Source organism: Plectropomus leopardus, chromosome 21 (genome assembly GCF_008729295.1).
Source record: "Plectropomus leopardus isolate mb chromosome 21, YSFRI_Pleo_2.0, whole genome shotgun sequence".
Lineage (NCBI taxonomy): Eukaryota > Metazoa > Chordata > Actinopteri > Perciformes > Serranidae > Plectropomus > Plectropomus leopardus.
Genome location: NC_056483.1, coordinates 23,814,569 through 23,840,002, shown reverse-complemented (window position 1 = coordinate 23,840,002; position 25,434 = coordinate 23,814,569). Strand labels below are relative to the sequence as shown.

Genomic DNA, 25,434 nt, shown 5'->3' with positions numbered 1-25,434 from the left:
TCATCAGTTCTCCAGAATCAATTTGGAGCTCCCTTTGTTCTCTCAGAAAAACAACAAAAAACAACTTCAAAACCTGAGAAATTGGAGTGTTCAAGGGTTAGATGTTAGATGATAGCTTTGAGATAGCTTTGTTTCTGAGAATTTGGATGCTTCAGCAGTGTGTGTGTGTGTGTGTTGGTGGGAAGTGGATACTTTATAGTCTTAATACACGATAATGTATCTTGAACCATACAAGTAAAACAGATGTGTAAGCTAATGTCATGAAAAACTATATGTACATTCTATATACTATATATATATATATATATATATATATATATATATATATATATATATATATATATATATTTGCACATGGAATTGGACATTTCATAGGACAAATTAGCATGATATGTATTGGCTATATGTAATTTCAGATGTGGAAACTGTTGTGGTCAAAATTGGTCCTAACCACAGCCAGAAAAGTAGACTGAAGCTCAAGTCAGTTCTTTGTCGAAAACTCAGTCATCCAAACCACTGCACTTTCAAAAATATTCTGAAAAACGACACATGATGCAGCAGGATCAGATGTTGTTGGCTTAATATATAACTGACACACCATGAGTCCAGTCCAGGAGTCTGACTGTCTGAGAACAAAGAAATCTCATCTTATATATACCGTGCAAGGCTCCTGCGTCAGCAGAGTTTCAACCAACAACATGCTTACAACATGTCTGCCTCAGACTATATCCAGTCAAGAAGTATTAATCTGAAAATGTTACACATTTTGAGTTGAATTATACAAAGATTAAACATTAATACAATAAAGCGCTGATGGTAATGAAGTGTGCAGTGAGGGAACGGAAATCCTCAACATTAAATTGTGCTTTTTTTTTTTTTTTTTACTTTCTTATCTTTAAAGAAGAAGCATGAAACAGCTGTAGAAATGCTTCATTCAGTTGAGTGTGATTTAATGTGCTCAGCAGTGACAGGTGTCAGCTGGGCAGCACACAGCCATTGATCCACAGTCCCAAATAAGACCACAAACAGGAAGCTGGAGCACATGTGAGGCGACCTCAACTCATTCTGGTATCAGATGAAATGAGACTCAATCAAAGAGTTCTGGCTCACTGGCATCCTGAAACCACAAAGCACAGAGGCCACATTCTGGTCTGTGGGCTGCCTGCACCTTTGTTTGTGTGTGCATGTTTTTTTTTTGGTTTTTATTTCCTCTTTACACCAACGTTTCTGAGCAGGTTTGGTTCACATATGGCCTCAAGGTGTTCATACAGTCCCCACCACCCACCATCCTTACACAAACACACACACACACACACACACTCACACACACACACACACACTCATGCAACCACACACATCTCTCTGTGATTATACCAAGAGGCTTGATAGTAATAAAGCTGCATTTTTATATCAACAGCGTTACAGTGACACCTTTTAATGACTCATTAAAAGGTGTCACTTGCTGTCACAGACTGCAAACTTTCATGAACTTCATTTCCTGATAAACCAATGCCAACAACCTGAAGAATTAGTTGTTAACTGATAAAAAATGTTGAGTTGGTGGTAGCAAAACAGGAAACAGCTGACTGAATCCTGGAATATTGAACTGAGAACCAGAAAGGGCAGAAACATGACTTCAACTGGACAGTAAAGTTACTGCATATCTGCTGTATGTATAAAGAGGCCACAATTTACAAAAAACCAAAAATCTTTCAGCCATGTTTGCCATATGTAAGAGTTAAAAGTGCATTTTATTAACCTTTTCATTCTTCTTTTTTTTTTATAATTCTGGCTGTGTTCATGAATATGGCATATATTTTGGCAAAATTGTGTATTTTTGGTTAATCTGTGAATTTCCAGCTCAGCTCCTACAATAAGGCTAAAATACAATTTGGAAACTAAATTGTTACATTCAGAATGTTAAATGCAAAAAAAAAAAAAAAAAAAGCCACTCAATCTGCAATTTTTGATCCCACAGCCATCAGAAATAAAAACATGCATTGTGTTATTTCTGGGTGTCATTTCTGGGATTTTGTCTTGGGATTTGTCATTTTTACTATTTTCCAAATGATGATGTCATTTTTTTACCACATTTGGCATATGGAAAAAATACATGCTATTTCCACTAGGTGCACTGTCACAGTCAATGTTGCTGCTAATCATTGACATATCCCAGGATGTTATAATAATTTTTAGAAAATCTCCTTTGGAAGAAGTATATAGTAATTTGTGTGTGTGTGTGTGTGTGTGTGTGTGTGTGTGTGTGTGTGTATAATGTTTTTTTATTGCCTGATTTTTAAATCACATTTTGTGTGCAAAGTGGTATGAGTGTGAGTATTTCACACTGTGAAACAAATACTAAGAAAACATACCTTTAAAACCCAGCTGTGAGATCTGTGTCCCGAACAGTACTACTCCCTTCCCAGTGTTTAAAAAATTATTCAAAGCACCTCTTCCCTCTCATAAATAGTCACCAGTCCCTAATGCTGCTCTCTCTCTTGCTATTATGTAGCAATTTAGTGCAACTTCGGAGTGTTATTGGGCCCGCTTCCCAAAAAAATAGTATGATATAAATTTACTCTATTGTACTGTACCCTTTAATGGGCCAGTGAAAACGCAACGTGGCAGGATGGCATTGATAAGACAGAACGTCTCTTGAGTGTGTGTTGTCTCACTGCCATGATCTTCATCGCCTTGAATCCAGCATGAGACAGTTTGTGTATGGCGGTGTCTCTCAGGCTGTGGTTGGTGTGTCTCTGTCTCATTACACATCCTTGTAACATCTGTGACAGCTGGTTTACTCCCAGTGAACGGCAATATACTAAAACTCGTCCGTCACAACTGCTCCCCTCCTGGGCTGCAGTTAGAGGGCTTTTACATCAAGCAGAATTGTGCTCAGGTATTTTATAAGTGATGATGCTGGTCAGATAGGATTTCCTCGCTCTTCAAACATTGATGCAATCTACAGTAACGTTAAATAAACTACAGATCACTAGTGTGAGCCTAATTAATGGTTTAGAACAGCCATAAAGCGGAGTAATACATGCAGAGTTAAAATTTGCTGTGATGTTGTACTTAGCACTCATGGAATGCCTCTCGACCAATCAAATTGCTTGGTCGGAACTAACTTCTGTCTAAAATCCGATATTTACCCCCCAGCAAAAGTTTAACAGAACTGCAAAGTAAGGTGACGATCCTCTGTGGATTCATCACACTGATGGACACCTTTCACATCACACATTTCAGTCACTGTCAATATGAAAATATAGATTGAAAGACTTTCCTTCCATTTTGTAGCTCTCATTAAAAAAAAAAATCTGCAATCTCTTTTTTCACAAGGACACTCAATCTTTGTAAATACACACAGACAAACACACACACACACACACACACACACACACACAGTCCTCTCAGCTGACAGTCTTGGCTCTACAGTGGGCCACAGGTGGCTCATGTTATTCTCCTTCACTCTCCATTGAATAGCATTGTGAGTCATGGTCTACCCCTGCCATCATCCCAGCAAACAGCTCTATAGTTAAGGTGGATTTACTGACTAACAATAGCAAACCATATGCTCTGTTTCCCATCCATCATGGCTGACAGCAAAACACTAACAGAGCCTCCTCTTTCTCTCTCTCCCTGACACACACACTCACACACGCACACACACACACACACTTTTCACAGCATCCTGGAGGTGTGACTGTGTGCATGTGTGCATGCTACCTCAACCGTGAAGCTAGTGTGAACACATACTGTACATGAGTAGCTAGTGTGAGCTTGACAGGTGCTGTTTGCCTTGGGAAATGTTGGGTTTCCATTCACACCGTCTGTGTGTGTGTGTGTGTGTGTGTGTGTGTGTGTGTGTGTGTGTGTGTGTGTGTTTTTCACATTCTGACAGGTGCTGAAAGGCAACGCAATGCCGCCTGAGGGGCATACACAAAAACAAAGTGCTGCGCACGCACACACACCCCCTTGGTTACTGCATAACTGCATAGGTGTGAATGGAAACCCCACACACCAACATGTCACAGGGAGACATGTGACATGTCTCCTTTGGAAAAGCAGAGAATAGAATTTAAACAAGCCTTCACTAGTCAACATATGGGATGGCACTGAAGTGTGTGTAACCCATTACAAGAATGATGGACACACCCTCTGGAGATTTTATCGGTGGTCCCTCACTATTGGCCAATATGACTGTTAAAGCATAGACAGGTAAGCATGGTAAATACCTGGAAAATTATTCTTTTTTTAGCGATACATGTACTTTCTCTTAGTTTTTTTTTGGGGGGGGGGTTTTTTGGTAACTTCTGGTGAGCTCAATGGAGAGAAACAATGATCCACTGTGAAATGGCAGAACGTTTTTTGATGGGACACTGAAGCTGGGAACTTGGATTTGGAAGTTAATGAAGCAAGAAAATATAAATCTGACCGTGATAGGCTGAGAAATCTTTTGTAAAAAATAAAAATTGAATTTATGGTTTTAATCACCACCAAGACACACTGAAGTGAAATTAGCTAAACAAGTTGTGTTTTCCAAAAAAAATAACATATTCCTGTTTAAAAAAAATCTGTTTATGATATGAGATTGCTTTGTTAAGGTTTGGCTAGGTTTTGGTATGGTGACCAGACATCCCAGTTTCAAGCCGAGAGTTCCTAACAAATATCGGTGAAACACTAAAATGCACGCAGGGAGTAGCACCACTGTAAACTGCTTCAGTGGGGGGCAAAACCTGGACACAGCATGGAAGGCAAGCCTAGGGAAGTTGCTCAGTGGTGCATGAAGCCAAAAGAGTTTGACTCCAACAATATAAAAATATAAGTTAAAATTAAAATAAACATAAGTAGGGACAGTTCACCTCAAATCTAAAATTGAGCATAGTGTTAGTTCAGGTAAACCATGGTGTCAAGCTCCGCCCACATCCCAGCTACATCTGTTGATCTCAAGCAGCCCCATCAGCTGATAGATCAGCTGATTGTTAGAAGGGAGTCAGCTGATGATTCCAATTGCTAAATCTCATTCAGGGCGCCTATTTAAACTGCTTTGGTTTGTCCACTGTCCCTGCCTCTTCTGCAAGCCTCTTTCCATCTTGCTTTCACCTCCGCTCCTCATTTTCATGCTATGTCTGACTTATCAATGTCATTTCTATTTGTGATTGATACTTGCTCTGTTCTGTATCCTAAATCCTTTGCTGCTGCTCACCCTGCTGGAGGCTTTCCATGTAAGTGCATAGAAGGGCAGAGAGGTTTGTTCTCTCCACATTAAGCTCTCCACATAGGTGCAGGGGGCAAGAAGGTGCTCTCTCAGCCTTTGGCTTTCCATGTGAGCGCATAGAAAGTCAAAGAGTGCCCAGAACAGAGCCATCCCGCCAAAATATCTAATTGCATCATTACATAACATCAATCTTGTTAATTATTCATGACTTAACCTTGCTGAAGCTCATAAAACTGCATATTCTACTTGGCAGACATCTGTAAAGCTGAAATAACTGAAATTAAAACATCTGGTCAGCGGAAACAGAGACAGACCTAATGGCAAACAACAACACTGAATCCATCATGGTGCCTAACTCCATCTGCCATGACAATGGAGCTTTATGCAGAAGCTGGGAGCCAGTTGGCCAGTCAGTGACGGATGGAGCCTCTGGCCTCAGGGTTTGCACTGTAGCCCCCACTGAAAACAAGAGACTCTCTCTTCTACAGATTCCTTACTACTACTCCTTACTCCTCCAGACTGCTTGTCATCAAGCTGCTGCCTCAAGCAGATGTTTGTGTGTATACATACTGTAAGAAATAGAATATATTGGTGGATAATTACAGTGCTCAACCTCACATATGATGCACCAATCAACGACTCCAATGCACAGGTTTCAAACTTTAAATCCCTTAAGGCCCAGACACACTAAAGAACTAGTGATAAAGAAAGGCAGATTGTTGCTTTGCCTTAAGTCTTTGCCACAAAGTTGCGCTTGAACACCCCGAAAAGACTACAACCACAACTAACTTGCATGTATGCTCTGTGCCTTTTTGAGAGGGGATAACTTTCCTTACCAACAGGCAATAGTAGTCTATACTGGTCACTAAAAAAGGTAGAATGTCAGGACAGATTCAAGATGCTTGTTAGCCAGTAAGCACATCAACAACTCAATCCAATGTTAAAAGAACAAATGACATTTACCATGCAGTAGCAAATAATTACTCAAACAATTGCAACCAAAGCATACTAATATATCAAGTTTATCTTGATCTCATGTCCTTGTGACTTTAGTTGTTTATTTACTTTACTGACTTCTTTTTTTTCTTGTGCAGTGAGTTAAATTGCCAATCAGTGATTTCTCTCATGGATGGGCTATGCTTCCTCTTACACCAATTCAACATGTTGAACTGGCCAGAAAACAGCCAACAAGGACCAACTAGTGCCAATGGTGTGGGACACAGAAAAATGCTAGAATGACAGATGCTCACCGACGACCCAACATTGACCGAATGCCGACTGTTGGCTTGGTGTGTCAGGGCCCCAAGCAAATAACCACAGCTGGTTGGAATGGACTGGTGGTACACCATCAAGAGAGGGGAATTCCTGTTCAAAATAATTTCAAAAGCCTTGCCAAACCTTAAAAAATGTAGTAGCAGAATGATTGGAAAGATGCTGCAGGTTTAGATGAGTCATGCTTGTCCTCATCCAACCAACCTTGAAACAATGATGGCTTGGCAGCTTTCCATTTGGAAAGGATTCATTTGGCTGGACATCAGAACAAGGTCATGGACTCTGTGAGAGTGGAGTCAGGTCAGGGCGACCAAGATAAAACCATCAAGATCAGGACACTCCAGACAGGATCAGGACATATAACTGAGGGCAGCCGGAGTTTGATGACTTCTAGAATACATCACTGAGATATGAAGACACAATGAATCACACATATGGGCATACAAAAGTACACTCTGAGTAAGTCTCTACCTGAAGACATTTATAGGGTTGCATTCTGGTTAATTGCTACCTGATAGTCAGCTCTCCTTTTGGAAAGGAGTAGTTGGATGCAGCAAACCTCTGTTTGGCAACGTGACAACACATCAATAAAACCCAGAACATTGCTTGTATCTTAGCCAGTTTCACTTTCCCATTTTAATCAAACAATGCAGAGTCCTGGACACATTGCCATGTTTCTAAGACAAATAGGTAGTAGCAGTGTCCTGTCAGTTTAAGATCTGATGTGTTTGAGCCATGTGTCCACACATCTACATGCTTCAGGTATAATCAATGCTGCTGTCAACACAGCGTGTGGTTCACTGCTGCTTTATGAACATAACTGCAACCCAAAGCACATTTATGTCTGTTCTCATCTGACTTAATATTCCTTTAAGATCTAAGATGCCTAAGATCTAACAAATGTAATGGGTTGTATATTATATTAAACCACATGTAACAGTGTAGGGTTAAGCCAAGATTTACTTTTCCACATGCTGGCCTTACGGTTAATATCTATAAAAAGATATACTTTCAAAACAGAAAATTGTCATCAATAGTTGATAATTGTCAACAATAGCCACTGGGTTTTATGACTGTATTTGGGCATTCTGCCACTTTTGCTCTCTACACAGACTGTTTACCTGCAGCTCGATACCACCTGGTCAGTACTACTCCAACCACAAACAGACTTCAAACAGAAGAAAAAAAAACACTTTCAAGATCAAAACTTGTCCTGTTGCACAGAGATCTCTTATACATATAGATGTAGATATCTGTTTAGGTACAGAGATTAGGTAACAAGTACACTCTGACTTAAAATAAGTGACATTGTTACTCCAAAAAATTAATATAATGCAAATCCTAGGCAGCTATGTTACATATACTCAAAACATTGTATAATTATTAATAATGATCTGAGGAATCCTAACTTCATTTTGTGTAATAATTCAGACAAATCAAGTAAATATCAATGCCAGCACATGTTAAAGCTAATAAGTACAGTATATATACAAAGAATTTAGTTGGCTTTGGTTTTTGGTGCAAATATTAAACATGCTATAGACATATTAAAATGAATAATAGCCTCAAGTACAGCAACACTCAATAACTTAAATATAGAATTGAAAAAATAACAATAAATATGTGGTAGGGATACTTTAAAAAGTAAGTAACATAGCAAATATGTACAGCCATTTGATCTAATTATTTCATGTATGTTTAAAATATACTTAATATGAAAGAAAAAATAATATATTTTAATCTGTAAAATATACCACTTACAAATGTTTTGAATTTGAACTATTAACTCATTACATTTGAGTAATATCAATGAATAATGATGCAGTTAATGTGGCTGCAATATAATTTCTAATATAGTTAAAATAGTTTTATGTATTTAAAATGCATTAAAACAACTGAAAGTTAAACATTTTTTCTAAATTGATGACTGATGAAGGCTCAGTTAATGAATTTAAGATAATGCAGATGAGTACATTACAGTGGATTGTTATATGAGTTGTGACAAGTTGCAATTTGATTTAATAGTAAATTCTATTTCAGGGGTGATAGAATAGTACCTTGTAGTACACAGAGTACTATGTCATATGTTTTAAACTCAAAGGACTGTGTGTCTGTCCAAGATGACCTCAGTACATCTACATGAATACATGATTCATTCCCCTCCTCTCTGCTGCCAGTGGGCCCTCCCTCGCCAGCCCCTCACCATTCATGCTTGTCAACAGCATGATGTAGCCACATGGGGCCAAAGTGCTGACTCCAGCCCCTGACATCCTCCTCACTCACGACCTTTGACCCATTACAAAAGAGGATGTCTCCCTGGACAGACATTTCCCCGCCGTTTGACGGCTGTGTGGCACAAAAAGCCGCCTGGCCCCGCTGACATGGCATTAGGAGGGACAATGAGGTGACAGACTGGGAGGGCCCCCTGGAAAACAACACTTCCTATCGCTGGGTGGGTGTACTGGCAACCTGCCATATCTGTCTCACCTGAATGGTTATCTTTTCATGCTGAAACTTTGACAAATTATCAGACAAATTAGCAGATTATTGTTAATGATAACAGAAAGTTAATTTATAGCCTACAGTGAAGGTAAAAGTCATAGAAATATTCAGTTTGCATGAAAATAGAGCATCTTCAGGAAATGTGATGAGCTTTCTTCATATACAGACAACTTTACAAAAAAAAGAAGAAAAAATGAAAACTATGGTGCAGGTGGGTTTGCCATTTTGATGGCATACATTTTAAATTAAACAAACGTTCCTCTCTGAACAGAGGTGAAACACAATCTGAATGACTCACAAGCATCCCCCTTCCAGTCAACACCATAGACTGTATATAAAGATAGACGACATACGCCCCCACTTACCCCTGCCATGCTGAAGTGAGGTTAAAATATCCGGATAAGAGCGTTGCCATCTTGCGATGGTGATGTCTTTGAAAGCCTGCATCTGCACAGCAGCGATATCCACGGTGGGGGGAGTTCCCCAAAAACACCGTCGTCTGACCGATCATGAGCATCTCCATTGAATGTGAATGGACAGATTGGCTGTCACAGCTGTCAGTCATGGCGGAAAATCCCCTTTTGTATAATATGATAACTCTTTAAAACTTATTTAAAGAGTTTATTATGATTTATCATTTAATTTATCATAAAAAATTATCATAAAATTTATCATAAATACAAACACTTGAACAAACATTACAGGGATGAGAACTACCTTCAGTGAAACAATCTTTGGGAAAAATGTATTGGCTTGTACTTTGAGGTTTTAGTTTGGATTATGTCTCATTAACTAACATGGAGGGGCAGGCTTTATGACCTATACTGCAGTCAGACACCAGGGGGAGATCCAGACTAAGTAGCCACATTTTGGGGGAGCTGTCATGTTGTCCATCTTTATATACTGTTGGTTAACAGATTGTTGCCCCCCCCAGTGCAACTTCACTGCCTGCCTTATATTTACGCCCCTGCCGCTTGCTCATGGACATCATGAGTGGATCTAATGAAGAGTCAAATAAATGATTTTTAACAAATCAGTTTAACAAAATTAAACAAAAACATTTCATGAAACAAAGAAAGACATTGATTTGTTTAATTATTTTTTTTTTTAAAACTTTTTTTTCTAAAACATTTTTGCAAACCTTTACTTTGAGCAGTCTCTTGAAAAAAGTCTGCAGACTCTCTGCAAACTCTTTTAGCCATGAAAAAGCTCACCATAAATATAATTGTATTTATTTATTATTGCTTTGCCTTTTGGTCTGACTAATTGCATGCTTTAACTATGCTTATTAGCCAAGAACACTATGTGCAATCCTCCCAGACATGATGCTCTCATAAACTTTGTGCTGCCAGGCACATATTGAGGGAAGCATAATTACCGCCCGGATTACGTTGAGTGGAAAGGTTTTTTCAGTCTAAGATGTTATGGTAGTAATAGTTGCAGGAAGGCAGTTGGGGTGGATGATGGATGTACAAAATACAGGACCTTGTTAACAGAGCTTCACTTCCTGAATCTCACATGGGGTTAGGTTTAGCTAACAGAGGCACCTTGGTCAAAGTGAAAGATCATTGTTTCCTCTCTTTTGTTTCAAATAAGTTTGATCTATTTTGACCTCAACTTAGTGCCTCAACAGAAAAGCTGCAATACGGTGTAGGTGTTACAAGCACAAGAGCAGATTTGTAGAAATAACGAATATGTCGGAGCATTCTGTGTATTCTGAACATATAACAACTTTACAAATACTTGTACAACACACCTCTATGGGATATTAGTGCTTTTTTAGCTTTTAAAAAATACTTTTTTAATGAAAAAATTCAAGAAAAAAATGTATTTTTTCAATAGTGGTAATATCTTATTTCGATTCACAAACAGCATTAAAAGCTGTTGTAATTATGAGAAATTTGTACTAGCAGTGTAGAGGTTAATATTCACTCAGTAATATTTATTAATTAATTCATTTATTTATTTATTTGTTTACTTACTTACTTATGAATGCATATTCATTTTAAATGATGATTTATATACAAAATGAACATTGTAAGTGTCAATTGACCTAATTAAATGCATGAGCAAAATGAGCCATGCTCAGGCTGTGTTTATGTGATTACATACATACTTAGCATATTATACATATTTCACATTTTTAAATGTTTTCTTTAATACTGGTGTGAAATTGAAGCATAATGCACATATTTTTATTTTACTTTTTTGAAATGTACCTCTTATCTCTTATTTCTACTTTCTATAATTTTTTATGTTGTAACATCACAATTTCCCCCTACGACCAATAAAATATTTATGAAACTGATTTTAATTGTTTTTTCACTAAGTCCTTTTTTGGCGTGGACCCTGGTGTAGGAGAGCAGCCTAGAGGAGTGGATGTGAATCTGCATCATAATAGTTTGCAACTGTATATAAATCAGCTGAGCAGACATGTCCCCCCCAAAACAAAAATAAACTGAAAAAAATAACAGTCACAAACAGACGAAAGAAATACAAGACAACTTCTTGTCCTGTATTTCTTTCATTAAAGATCAGTCAGATATAGTCAGGACACATCTGTGCAGATCCTATTTTAAGAGTCTTTGTGTTGCTTAATACTTCAGTAATTGAAACAGTCCAATGTTAAGATACGATAGACTGTGTAGCGTTTATAATCTGTGATATTTAGTGTACTACAGAACTTCACCATCAGCCACAGCATGTATTCTGTTACCTGAATGAACTTCCAAATCAGACAAATTAAGTCAGACTCTCTCCAGTTCAACAAAAATGAAAAGTTCATATTAAACATCATATTATTGTGTCGATATCTAAACCAAGCTGTTAGATCGGGTGACGGCGAGACATTTTCCATCATGCCGTGGGTCTTGAAGTTGTTGGAGAGGAACTGCAGCACCTGGCTCTGAAGAATGCAGCCTCCTCGATCTCTCGAGATTATCATTGTCCAATTTTGCATGACGAGCAAGTCGGGATTAAGTCAGACACAAATCTAATGGGCTCAACTAACTAAGACCAGCCTAATATCACCACTGACTGACTGGCTGCTGTGTGTTGGGTGTATGGGTGTAACATGTGCATCCATCTCTAATATTGCTGTCTTTTTTGGTCAGCTCTCCCCCTTGCAGCCTCTCTGTCTTCTGCGCTCTCACTCGCACATTGCCAGGAGAAACCAGTGAGCAAATATCTCTGCTAAGGCTGCACACTCCTCTAAATTAATTATTGTATTTTTAAAAAAATAATGGGGTTCTGGATCAAAACTTTCACCTATCCTGTGACATATGTCAAAATTTTGTTCTGACAATGGCCCCAGATGAAAAGTCAGAGGATCACCCAAAGTTAGGCTGTTATCCAGAGGAGAACATGAATGGCTGACACAAATTTCAGTGGTTATCTTTTCAATAGTTGTTATGATATTTTACTCAAAACTACAGGTGTGAACCCTGATAGTGACACTTGAGGAAAAGTCAAAAGATCAACAATATCCGTTGGATTCATCCTCTGGACAACATGAATATCTGTATCACATTTAATGACAATAGGATCCTTCTTCAGTTTGGACCAGAGTGATGGATACTGCCATCCTAAATTGATTTTAACATGGCAAAATATACAAGTGAGATGTCAGAAAAAAAGAAAGAAAAAAAGATTTAAGGATGTTTCAAAAATGTTAGATTTTTAAATTTTTTTTTTTAGGATTTTATAGGATTATATATATATATATATATATATGTGTGTGTGTGTGTGTGTGTGTGTGTGTGTGTGTGTATATATGATTTCAGTTTGTAGGATTTTAAGACATTTCTAAGATTTTAGGACATCTATACTGTTTTTTTCGGACATTTCCAGTAATTTAGGACATTTCGTGGATTTCATCATGTATAGGATTTTCAGAAAATGTCTATGATTTACAACGTGTCTAGGATTTTAGGACATTTCTTGGATCTTACGAGATTTCAAAGATTTCAGCTAATTTCTAGGACTATTAGGGCCATATTTGTGTTTAAAACTCACAGTTTCGTATCCTTTCATCTGGAATTTAATCAGAATGTTTGCTACAGTAGACCTCATTGAGAAAGCCTTTGGGTGGTCACCGTTAACCGGTTTCTCCGTTCTGCGCATGTCCTCTGCGGTCCATACACAGAACCGGGGACTGTGAAGAGAGAGAGAAAAAGAGTGAGAGAGAGGGAGAGGGAGAGAGAGAGAGTTAACAGGGATTCATGGAGCATGTCACGGCATCAGTGTTTTCAAAGTCTTCTTGTCCACGATGCACTTTAGGATTTCAATAAGATGCGTGTGTATTTCCAGATAATCAGTTTCTTCCTCGCCGTAAACTTTTACAGCCAGCCGCTCCGAGCTCAGGGTGAGTCTCTGTCTTCTTTCAGCTATATGTCATCTGTCCATGTCTACGGCATTGTTAAACTTTGTAAAAAATGCCAAAACTGTGTACGATTGCACCGTAAAACCGTTTATCCCGTGCACGGGACTAACTTGTTGATTCACTGACAGCTGGCACTCTGTTGGCTCGTCACATTCCGCTCTTATGTAGTGAACCAAACCTCCTTTACAAACTTCACAATGTGACATTCTCTTGCTTATTAGTGAGTTTGAGCACCTCGCAGACTAGTAATGTAGATTTCATATGAATCATAAAAGTCCTCTGGTAAATTCGGGCTAGGAGGTGTCCAGCAGTTTGCTCTTTTATCAATAAAACCCACACGTTTTATCTAGTTCAAAATGCTAGCTACCGCCCACCACGGAGTGTCTAGGTGTGATTTGACTGTGGGAATAACGGGGGGGAACAATTGTAAAAGTTCCATTTTAGTCATGTTTAGTTTATTTATTGCAAACCGAATTACAGAATACATATTAATTATGCTCGCAAGGTTTTTAGTGGTTATTTTTACGTCGGTATCTTTGCGAAAAAGCAAAGCGAAGGTAAATTAATGTGTTTTTGGTATTAATGTTAGCGTGACGCTCTGCCCGTCTCGAGGAACGCGACGTATGGGGTTAGCATCCTGTTTAGCGTTTTCTGAGAACAGGAAAATGTCTCGGATGAGCTTTTGAAGTTTTAAGGACAACCGTAGCGTAGTTAATAAGAGGAGGACATTAGAGCTCCCTCTTGCTTTATTTGACTGCTGGACTTTGATGGTTTTGAAAGTACATTTACTCGGTTCCTTCTGTGACAAATAGCCGGGGAAATACGGATCGTTACTGCTATGGCAAACACTATGAACGATTTAGCATTTTCAACCCTTTTTGTTATTGTCAAATATACACAGCTTTTGTGAATAATTGTTAAGACATTTAACGAATCTGTAGGACCTGCTGCAACTCGGCATCCACCCCAAAACCTCCAAAACACATTTATCCCCATAAATTCCTCGTGTTTAAGCGTTATTCCCATATAATTCCCTAATTAAAATCAGCTTTAGTAAGTGCAGCAATAATCTGTAAAAAATGCAAAAAATAAAATAAATAAATAGAAATAATAATGGATATACCTTATATATTATGACCCAAAATTTGGCAAGATATGCACACAAAGCCGCCCCCCCACCCCCAAACAAACAAAAAATCCCAAACAAAAACAAAACAGTGAATAATCTCTAAAAAGTGAAAAAGATACATGAATAAATAGATATAATAATAAATATACATTATGACCCAAGTATTAGCTAGATACTCATACAATCCCCCATAATAATAATAATAATTATAATAAATCAAAACAATTTTCTCAGGTTTCAGAGCTTTAAATGCTTGCTTAAGGTGTCTGAACATAGCACAATGAAATGTCAATCCGGTTTTGAAAGGGTTAAAGTAAGAACAGCATGGGAGCCAAATGTGTCTGTTTGACTAGTGTATTAGCTTTTCAGGGTGCTAATTAATGCACTAGAACTTGTTCTACAAACACAGGGGTGTGTGTTGGTGTTGTAGGAAAACAGGCCGTGGAGTTGCTTTCACTTGTTAATTGCCCGAGTCAACATTGCGTTGCCACTTTGCACTTTGTTGCTACATTTTTGAGCCATTTGGTAAGACATCTTCTCAGGAGACCTTCAGCTGTTGTCTCTCTGTAATATTATTTTTGCCAGTGTGTATCCCAGCCTCCTTTAGCGAGCGTTCTGTTCGGAGGGGCTCCATGGGCAGGGTTATAAATTGGTCTAACATGCTGGTGGGTAGGTCTTTGAAGTTGAGTCCATATGGGTGCAGGATGTGGATTTGCTCTGGCTAAATATTACTTTGTACAGTTTTTTTCTCCGACACATCTGCCAGGAACATGAAAGAAACACAGCTCTCAGATCCTCATTTGGGGTGCACATTGTCTCCCAATGTGACGGTAATAAAGGTCTCCGAATATCTAAAAAGGTGTAACATACAGCACCATGTGGGAAAGTGATCATCCGGTTACAAAGATAATGGCCTCTTCACTAAACTTCCTCCCTACACTTATTTTGTGTAGAAATTCCATACATTCCATACTTCCTCTACCGAGTTTTGCGAAACTTGTCTGCGTTTCTTTCATGTTGTGATTTGGTTATGGCGGCTAGCCGTGAGAGAATGCATCTGGAACCAATTTGACTCCTCAAAGCAGAAGGGGAAGAGGAGGGGAAGGAGGGAGACGAACGGCAGCCCCTTTCTTTTCGTGTCCACTGTGAGCAGCCATGGGCCTGAGTCCTGCAAACCTAATTATAGTTTGGTGAACACAAAGATTAAAGTGCAGCATGCAGAGTTAAATTTCTTGGCCATCCCTTGGTATACTGATATTTGGATTGACAATAAAATATAATGTTTTACAACCAGCAACCCATTGCTAGTGTTTTGTCTAGGCTAAATATAAAGAAGGAGAAATACACCCAGTGAAATAATATGAGGATTAAGGGGCAGCTCTTGGGTTGACAGTTTGTCTTTCTGGGCAATAAGCTCTATAAAACTGCAATGGCTGAGATTATTCCAGTGACTGTGTTCCCCAGAGACACTGAGCTCAAGCCACTTTACTACAGAAGTCAGCATCAACAGTTTCATCAACACCACAATTATTATTAAGCATAAACCATTAGTTCTTCAATGCACTGATACTCAACTTACAGCCTGTTGCAAAATCCTATTAATGTCCTAAAATTCTTGTAATGTCCTAATATCCTAGAAATGTTCTAAAAGCCTAGAAAAGTACTAAAATTCTTGTTTTGTTCTTAACTCCTAGATTCCTTAATCTGAGAGATGTCCAAGATCATAAAAACATCCTAAAAAACATAGAAACATTTTAAAATCCTGGAAATGTGCTTAAATCCAGGAAATCTCCTAAAATCCTATAAACATCCTAAAATACTAGAAATGTCCTAAACTCCCTGAAATGTCCTTAACTCCGAAAATCATCCTAAAATCCTTGAATCATCCTAAACTCCTAGAAATATCCTAAAATCCTAGAGATATCCTAAAGTCCCTATATGTCCTAAAATGACGTAGTGACATTCTGAAATCCTAGAAATGTCCTAAAATCCTAGAAATGTCCTAAAATTCTAGAGATGTCCTAAAATCCTAGAAACATGTATGGGGCTGTTGCAACTGGCCTCTGGCCTCCTGTCATTTTGCAAAAGTGGCCCCTGATCAAAGCAAGTTGAGTATCCCTGCTCTAATGCATCTGCAGCTATTTTCTTAACACCTACAAGAAAGTCAAGTTAACTCTTACATATCTGAATTCACTCAGAGGGGTTACTGATAACACACTGGTGTCAACAGCTGTCCACAACACATCACAGCCACACGCTAACATCTGGGCTGTCTTACAGTGCGTCCACTTCTAGCCAATTCAATTCATAAGACCTTTTTCTCTCAGGTTCAGCTCTGTTCCCAGAACATAACAGAGTGTGTAACACTCCAGCTCTGTGTTTCCGTGCGTATGGGGTAAACTGAGCTTTTCCAAAACAATGACATAAGCTTCCCAGTCAGGGTCGGGGGCTGTGCACCACAGTGCCAGTCAGGTTAAGAAGATAACCTAAGTTTCTCTGTCATCATTCAATTTAAAGGCACAGTTCACCCCAAAATCAAAAACACATATTTACCTCTTACCCATAGTGCTGTTTATCAATCTATATAGTTTTGGTACGAGTTGTTGAGTGTTGGAGATATTCTGCCTTCTTTACAACATAATGTAACTAGATGGCACTCAACTTTTGCTGCTCAAAGTGCAGAAAAAAAAAAAGAAAAACTCAACAACAAAGTCTCCTACCAGAAGACATGACCCAGTTACTCAAGATAATCCACTGACCTTGTTGTGAGCAGGTGCATGTAGGTACAATTTTTTTTCTGTCGAACTACACATGCGCAGTGTATGGTGTACCTTATGTAGAGTACAGTTTGTCTGAGCAGGTTTACCGTGTATTTGAGCATGTAGTTTATGGCATACCTGAGCAGGTGCAGCTGAACAGGTAGTGCACAGTGTCTCTGAGCAGGTAGCATATGGTGTACCTGAGCAGGTAATGTATGGTATGCCATAGTAGGAAGTATACAGTATACATGAGCAGGTGGTGAACAGTGTACCTGAGCAGGTAGCATATGGTGTATTTCAGTAGGTGTTGTACACTGTAATCATAGACTGTATGTAAAGATGGACCCGCCCTCGCTTTCCCCCGTTATGCTTAACTGAGGTTGAAATATTCCAGATATGGGCATGCCATCTTGTGATGGTGATTGAGAGCCATATTCTGCTCAGTAGCAATATCCGTGGTGGGGGATTTCCCGCCAAAACACCTCAATCCGATCAATCACGAGTAGCTCCATTGAATGAGAGCGCATGGATTTTCCACCCGTTTGTATTTTATAATAACTCATCAGAACTTGTCCTAAAAATAAACACTTGAACAAACATCAGGATGATGAGAACTACCTTCAGTGACAGAAACCATCTTCGGGAACAATTTATTTGGTGTGTACTTTGAGATTTTAGTTTCACCTATGTCTTACTCACTAACATGGAGGGGCAGGCTTTATGACCTATACTGCAGACAGCCACCAGGGGGCGATCCTGATTGAAAAGTTACACTTTGGGGGAGCTGTCATGTTGTCCAGTTCAGATCAGTTGGAGACCCCCTTTTTTTTTCTGGTCGGTGTGCTGTGGGACTTTTTGGTCGCCACACTCTCCTGTGAAGTGAGTGCTCTTGACTGTATTGCTGCTTTTTGAAGGCAGCAGTTCAGTGGCTTCATCAGAGTTTTTTCCTTGAAAACTGCTTCGTGTTATCAGTGCTGGAAACCAGGTCGATGAGAGAGGTGATACTGAACTAAACAGTAAATGCAGCACAATACAGTAAGCTAAAAAAGTAGCTGCCACAGACTCTCTCTTTTTTCCATCTACTGTTCTGTTTACTTTCTCCTGACATTTTGTTTAATTCAAAAAAATTGAAGAGAAGTTCACAGAGCTAACAAGCCAGCGAACACTTAGTTAGCAAAGTTGTTAGCTTAGCCTGGTTGCTAATTCAGTAAGTTTCAGGTTATACAAAAAATGTATTTCCTCAATTGACTCCTGTCAGCAAACCATTCCTCTTTTGTGAAAGCGTTTTTACCCTGACAGAGGGCGTTAAATCAGAGTGAATGGTGCTGCTCTGCCAATAAGCTACCATAGCTTCCTCTGTTTTGGACTCAAAGGACACCATTGTCAAGATGTCTTGCAATTATCCAGTGGCACAAATTTGTGCTTCAGAATTTGCCTAAGTTGAACTCTACAAGGAACACGGATTAACTCTGCCTCCTCGAGTAGATCCTATGATTGTAGTGATTCCAGTGGAAGTAATGGATTTTCAGACTTTCTGCATTTGAAATGTTGGTATCTTAGGGCTTTAATAAATACTTAACTTTTTATACCATTGACACATGTTGCTCACAATACTTTAACTAAAGTTAAGTATTTGATTGCAGGACTTTTACTTGAAATTGACACTGGGCTATAACTTAAGAAAAATGAGTGACTGCTTCATCCACCGCCGATTCCTCTCAGATTTATTTTGATGTCAGGCTGAATCAGTCAAGATGTTTAGTATTCTCTGAATCATCTGCCCGGTAACTATTTGTTGTTTTAGAAAGAAGTAAAAGGATATTCCAGTATAATTTTATTTTCTGCTCATTTCCTGAAAGTCTTCTTCAGTGCCTTTAAACTGTATTCAGTATGTTTATCTCTGTGTTTTCCCCCCAAAATGAATTCATCTGAAACAAATGCTTTCCTGGAAGCAATATACAAGACTTGAACTCAAGCTGTAACAATTTTATTTTCCATTTAATCTGAATGGGCTGACTGAAGGCAGATTTGAAGAGAAGTGTGTCAGCTCATTGTTTGGTTTTGGAGAAAGAGTCAAGGGGATTAAACATATCGAGTTTAAGATAACCAAAATAAATTCCATATTGTTCTTGTTGTGCTGCATTTACAATAATTGTAAAAGACAATGTGTTCTGTTAGTAGAAATGACTGAATGGTAATAGTTTGGAGTTGTTGTTGTCGTAGACACTCCAGCTGACTGGCTACAATCGGTGTGATGTAGAGGCAAAGTCACACATAGTGTGAGGCTGGTGTGCATGCTGCTGCTGCAGAACAAATGACTTCCTGAAGCACTGCTGAGTGTGTGTCCCAGACGGCAGCAGACTGGACTGGAGTTAATGCATGACAGTGTCTCATCAGCCTGTCTTTTCTCTTATTTCTCCATGCCAGCCTCCTACCACACAGCTTCTGTCTGTGTTACCCTGATTTGTGACCTTTGCTTATGTGGTTAAATCTGTGCTCTTTTGCTCTTTGGTCTCTGTCAGAGGTGATGCTCTTTCAGAAACTTGCTTGATGCAGAATTTTTGATTCAATTTCTAGAGAAGTAGGCACTATTTACTCCAGTGCAGTGTGTACGGAAACATTCACTCATGTCTTTAGCTAACAGAATTGCAATATGAAGGCAGTTAAGGCGATGGGTTCTGAGATCGCTCAGTGGCCACTATTTTCTCATTCCACACAGACTGTTTAGATGCCTCTCAAACGTGATTAGTCAATACCACAACAAACAAACTACAAATGGAATATTCAATAAACTGGTCTCAATGGCGTTAAATAGCACCACTGTTACTGCCTGTGGTAATTAGTGCTGGTCTTTGTGAATTAGATGATATTTGCAACAAGGCTTTTTGCATAGAAAAGGGGTAATTTTTTGTAGAATATTTCAATAATCCCTCTTTTAAATACATGCAAATGGTACATGCACACCCAGGACACTTTGTGGATCGCATGCTATCTTTTTCTCTCATTTGCACAGATTTAATGGCTGCAAAAGCAGAGCAATCCTTTGTGCATATGGTCCTAAATGTGGGCAAACTAGAATCACCGTCAGGAGTGAGACTTTGCCAGAGCTCGGCTCGCCTCTCACTTGTCAACTGATAGAGATGTATGTACATTTAAACACCTGACTGAATGCTGAAATGCTGAACAGTGTTCCTATCAGTGAATTCCTCCTCTTTGCCTCCCCACTCCTCTCCGTTCTCTCCCTCCTCAGCTCCCCCTATGTGGCCATATGCCCCTCATTATGTCATTTCCCATTACACACACAGGATACAGCAGGTCAGGCCTTCATCCTCCTTTGATTCTGCTAACTGAATATGAAATGAGGGGGCAGGACACACTCTACCATCTGGAGGTGTGTGTGTGTGTGTTTGTGTTTGACATCTGCTCTGTCTCTGATAGGATTTAGGTGTTCCGGAGGTTTGGTGGATGTGTGGCTGGTGTGTGTCTGTATATTACCTAGTTTACATCTGGTCAGCATGTGACTGGTTACTCAGTGAGTCAGACATTTTCCAGAGACTGAAATGAAATGCAATAATTTGCACTTGATCTGAATCTGTTATATACAGTGTGTTTCACAGTATATGAAGTGTATTCTCGATTGCTACAAAATTGAGCAAAACCTATAGTCTGTATGGTTAAACAATGACTCAGTTGGCTATTAAATGTCCCATATTCTGCAAATTTTCATACTTGTATTTGGGGTTTTTACTAGAACATGTTTAAGATGCTTTAATGCTTTAATTATATATATATATATATTCCCTCATAATGTCTGCCTGAATATACCTTTATTCACCCTATGTATAAACACTTAGTTTTTTTGCGCCTGTTTTTATCCATGGATCTATTTCGTCTCATCCTCACCCTTGAAAAAGCCCAGCCTGCTCTGATTGGTCAGCATTTCCAGGTCTTCCACGCGTCTGTGCTCTCGGTGTCTTTGCACTGCCATTGCAGCCAGGAATGACTGTAGTGGCACTGTGCGACAGTTTCTATCCTTATATAGTACCGATGCAACATCATCAATTCACTATAGTCCTGTCAGCTCCTTTCAAGTCACAGTTTCTGAAAGTAGACTGTGTGCATTCATCTGTGGATTGAATATTTTAATACTTTTACCATATTTATACAGCACCCATACCTGTATATATAGGTCTTTTTTGGTCACAATGTACTAATTTAATAATGATAATAATAGTAAATTATCAACAATAATAGTTACAATTGTCAGTGTTATTATCATTTTTATTAGTACTACTAGCCAGGGTCCAAGATAAACATCTGCCAAGCATCAAATACAGGAACATTTAATATTTTTATTATTAAATAATAAATTTTAATACATATACTATATCAGTAATCTGATTACATCTTTTTTCTTGTAACTTAAACAGAATAAATTTGCCTCTTTACGATTCCTGATTATAAAACGCTTTTCTATGTAATCTATTACTCCCAAAGCTTGTAAACAGCACACTTTTAAATAACAATTAGCATTGTGTTGCTAAGTAAAACACCATGTATCCTGTGAGCTTGTGAATTTACATGTCTGATAAATGTGCATCCATCAATACATAATAAGCCAGGCCCACTGATGCTGCAGTCTGCTGCGGCGCAAAAGCCAAATTCAGTTGAAATTGCAGATGTAAAGACATACCTTGACTGTAAATCCTGTGACAGTGATGGAAGTTTCCATAACCAAGATAAACATGAGCTGAGCTGCGGCTCTACACAGAGTCTACACTGAGGTCCATGCTCTCTGTGTTTTCTCTGCCCTCCTGGCGATCAACATTTAGTGGCCGGTGAAGTAGTCGTCATGTTTACCTAAAGCTCAGCAGCGAGGGGTGCCAACCATGTCCAAAGTGCTTTTTTATGGCTGCCTCCTACTGAAAGACAACTTGTTAGATTTCCAAACTTCACTGATTAACAAATTCATGCTCTGATGTAACACTGGCTTTCATATTAGATTTCGGAACATTAATACACATGCACACACAATTGTAGCCGCTGTTACAAAGCCTCATTTCTCTGTAAAAGCCTTATTTACTGTAAGTCCGTCACCATCATGTTGAAACAGAGCAGTCCCGCTACTGTCCCTGAAGTCTGTGCACGTCTCTCTCACAGATGTCAGTCTGAGGCATCTGGCAGACGATATCAGTTCTGAATCAGGAACAAGTAAATGTTTCTCCCATCAGTGTCTCCCACTGAACACTGTCAGACAGGCTGAAGAAGAAGCACACAAGTTTCTCATTGTCTCACATGTCACCAATTGTCTTACATCTTACTTTTGTAAGATAGGGATCACTATCAAATCCCCACATGTCATTCCTCCTGTGTGAAAAGCCCCAGAAAAATTCAGACAATACTCCGAGGAAAGTAAAAAATTATGTATCTTATAATATCCTATAATATCTTTATAATATCTTTTTACTTTATCATTGACAATGCATACTGAAAAAAATGCTCTGTTTCTCCACCAAACATGCTCTGTTGATCCCTTAATGCTCTGCTCCTTTTGGCAAATCTCAATTAATCAATGCACAGGAAGTGACCTTTGACCTTCTTCCATTAAAGTCTCCCCCCGCGGAGTCTGCAGCGGCCCTGAGGAATGCAGGAAGGAGGGCGGTGGCATGCAAGAGGCTTCTCTGCTCTGTGTATGCTCATGTGTAACACACATGTCACTGTTGTTCATCTGTGAAACGTAACATTGAAGAAGTCAGTGTTCACTGGACGAGTTTCCATTTCAGATTTGTGCAAAACTTAAATGACATCTTCAAAATGTCGATAAAACACAATTGTGAGATGACTGTGTTTCCACTGAGTGATGTTATTTGACTTCTCTGGCGATAACATTCCAAGAAGCATGGTGATGGATGGATGAAAACATTAGCAGCTTTATTTCTATTGCAGCCACCGCACTAGCCAACATTATTTCCAATCGAAAGCGACCTAGGCGTGTTATGCGAGTGATAATGGAAAGGCAAATCCCTTATACGTGGGAGCGGCTGCGTATGAGGGATTCTTGGGAATCGATAGTCCACGTTTTCACCGAGGAATTGTGGATTCAAAACCTTTCTTGCGATCCTCTCATCTTTTGAAGAGTTGAGCGATGCAGTAACAGCTCTTGTGGCTCCTGCTGCATTATGAGGGAGCCAGTTCCTCCTGACAAGCACGTAGTCATAGCATCATGTGACCTAGAAAAGCCAAAAAAAAGTGTTTCCATTGCAGTTTTTTACGAAATATGGCTTGTGGGATTGACCGGAAATATCAACTCGTGTGAGTGTGAAAACTTTTTAGTGATACATATTTTCTAAATTAGTGTGTTTCCATAACGTATATTTTATATTTGCAATTCCAATTTGCACAATTTGAGGGTTATTGGAAACCCGCTTACAGTCTGACTTTTGTTCTGCAGTGACAATAACATGCTGGTGATAACAGTATTCTCAGTGCTCTGACAGTGTAGTGCAAAAATGTATTTGACGTGTAGTTTGAGTTTTTAGTTTGGCCCGTGTCCTGTTTAAGAGGCTAGCTTTATGAGCTATACTGCAGCTAGCCACCAGAAGGCTATCCAGATGTTTTGACTTTATTCATGGGGAGCTGTCATTTGATCCATCTTCACATACAGCATTTAGTCATACCTCATCTTTAGCATTAACCTTCTCTTGAAAAAAAAAAAGGCTAGTGTTGCTAATCAGTAATCAGAAAATTCCTCAGAAAAATATGAATTATTACAAAAATAAAATGTTATTTTTTACAACAAGGAAACAACTAGAATAAAAATAAAAGCAGCCATTACGTTGTTGTTAGGGCTGTACCTGACTCAGAATTATGTCATTCGAATCGGATTTGGGCATTTGATACAGATATTCAAAAATGTGTTTTTATTCTATATAAAGTTATGAAGTTTGAACAGGGCTCAGCAGGATGTTCAGTGTGACAACGACAAAAAGCTAACGCCGCTAATGACCGATTAGATTTGTGCAACAAAACTTTTTGCCAACACTAGAAAGCAAGAGAAAGTCAGAGACTGTATCGCATTAAGTTGCTGTGAGCTTTAAATTCACTACTTCTAAGAATATAAAGTTATCTCAGAGCCCAGTGTGCAGAGTCACCTCCTCCTCTGTGCCGCTGCAACATGCACACAGCAGCTTGTTACAAGTGTGAAAGTCAGGAGCACTCACTTCACAGCAAAAATCTGGGGACCAAAATTTACCAGAAGTATTCTGCACAGCAGACTCAAAAAAAAAGACTGCTTGATGTGAAGCACTCTCTAGTAGACTGAGGGGTTTCCGACAGATGATTCCAGTCTCTGACCTTCAGTAGGCGGTCCTACTGAGTGTCAAGAGTCCACGAGTCATTTAAAATCCCCAAAGTGAAATAAAGTTAAACCAATAGCTGCATTGAAAGAAGGAGAATGAAAACACGGCACCATGCTTTAGAAAAAGGCCGGCAGACTTTTAGAGGAGCAACTGCTCCAGTTTACAAGTTTACTTTTGTGAAGGAGAAAAGAAACCATTTATTGGAACCAGATATTAAAACTGAATGTTCAACATTCTTGATAAAACAATATTCACAATATTCGACACATCTTTGGTAGTTTGGGGCTCTCTCAATGTCTTCTCTCTGAACACACAATACAAGCGTTTATGCATTATCAGTGTAAACATAGAAAGACGTCATCACATCTTACTTTAAAAAAACACATTGCCTCTATAAAGTTAAGTAAATGTAGCTATTATATTCATTTTGTTAATTAATTAAGTTTACTTACATTGTCGAAGTATTGACTTAATTTTGTGAAGTTGTTGCAAATTAAAAAATAGTGAGTGAATGGACTTGTTCTTTGTAAGTGATAGTAAGTGATAGTGATAATTAAACTAAGTTAGTCAGACTTGAATGAACAGTTTAATGTATCTTGCAAGCTGAAGCTTGAATGAATGAATGACTAATTTTATTTCGGTTTACACGCATCATGGGAAACAGATTATTTCACACAGATGTTTTCAATCAGTAACCGAAAAAGAATATAGATAAACCAAAGGATAAGTCAGAATAACAGCAACACCAAAGAAACAAAACAAATAACTTTAAAACAAAACCTGTCATACTCTTAAATGTAATGCTCTATTATTTA

The 25,434-nt window shown here is 38.7% G+C and overlaps 1 protein-coding gene across 1 annotated transcript in view; it reads left to right on the top strand.

The window, feature by feature from the left end:
* The first annotated feature begins 13,179 nt into the window (after nucleotides 1–13,179).
* LOC121960524 (reversion-inducing cysteine-rich protein with Kazal motifs-like) overlaps nucleotides 13,180–25,434 on the top strand; it is a 91,702-nt gene continuing 79,447 nt past the window's right edge. The window contains 1 exon segment of the mRNA XM_042510269.1: nucleotides 13,180–13,355. Within this exon segment, the coding sequence (XP_042366203.1) occupies nucleotides 13,283–13,355 (73 nt within the window). The 5' untranslated portion in view covers nucleotides 13,180–13,282.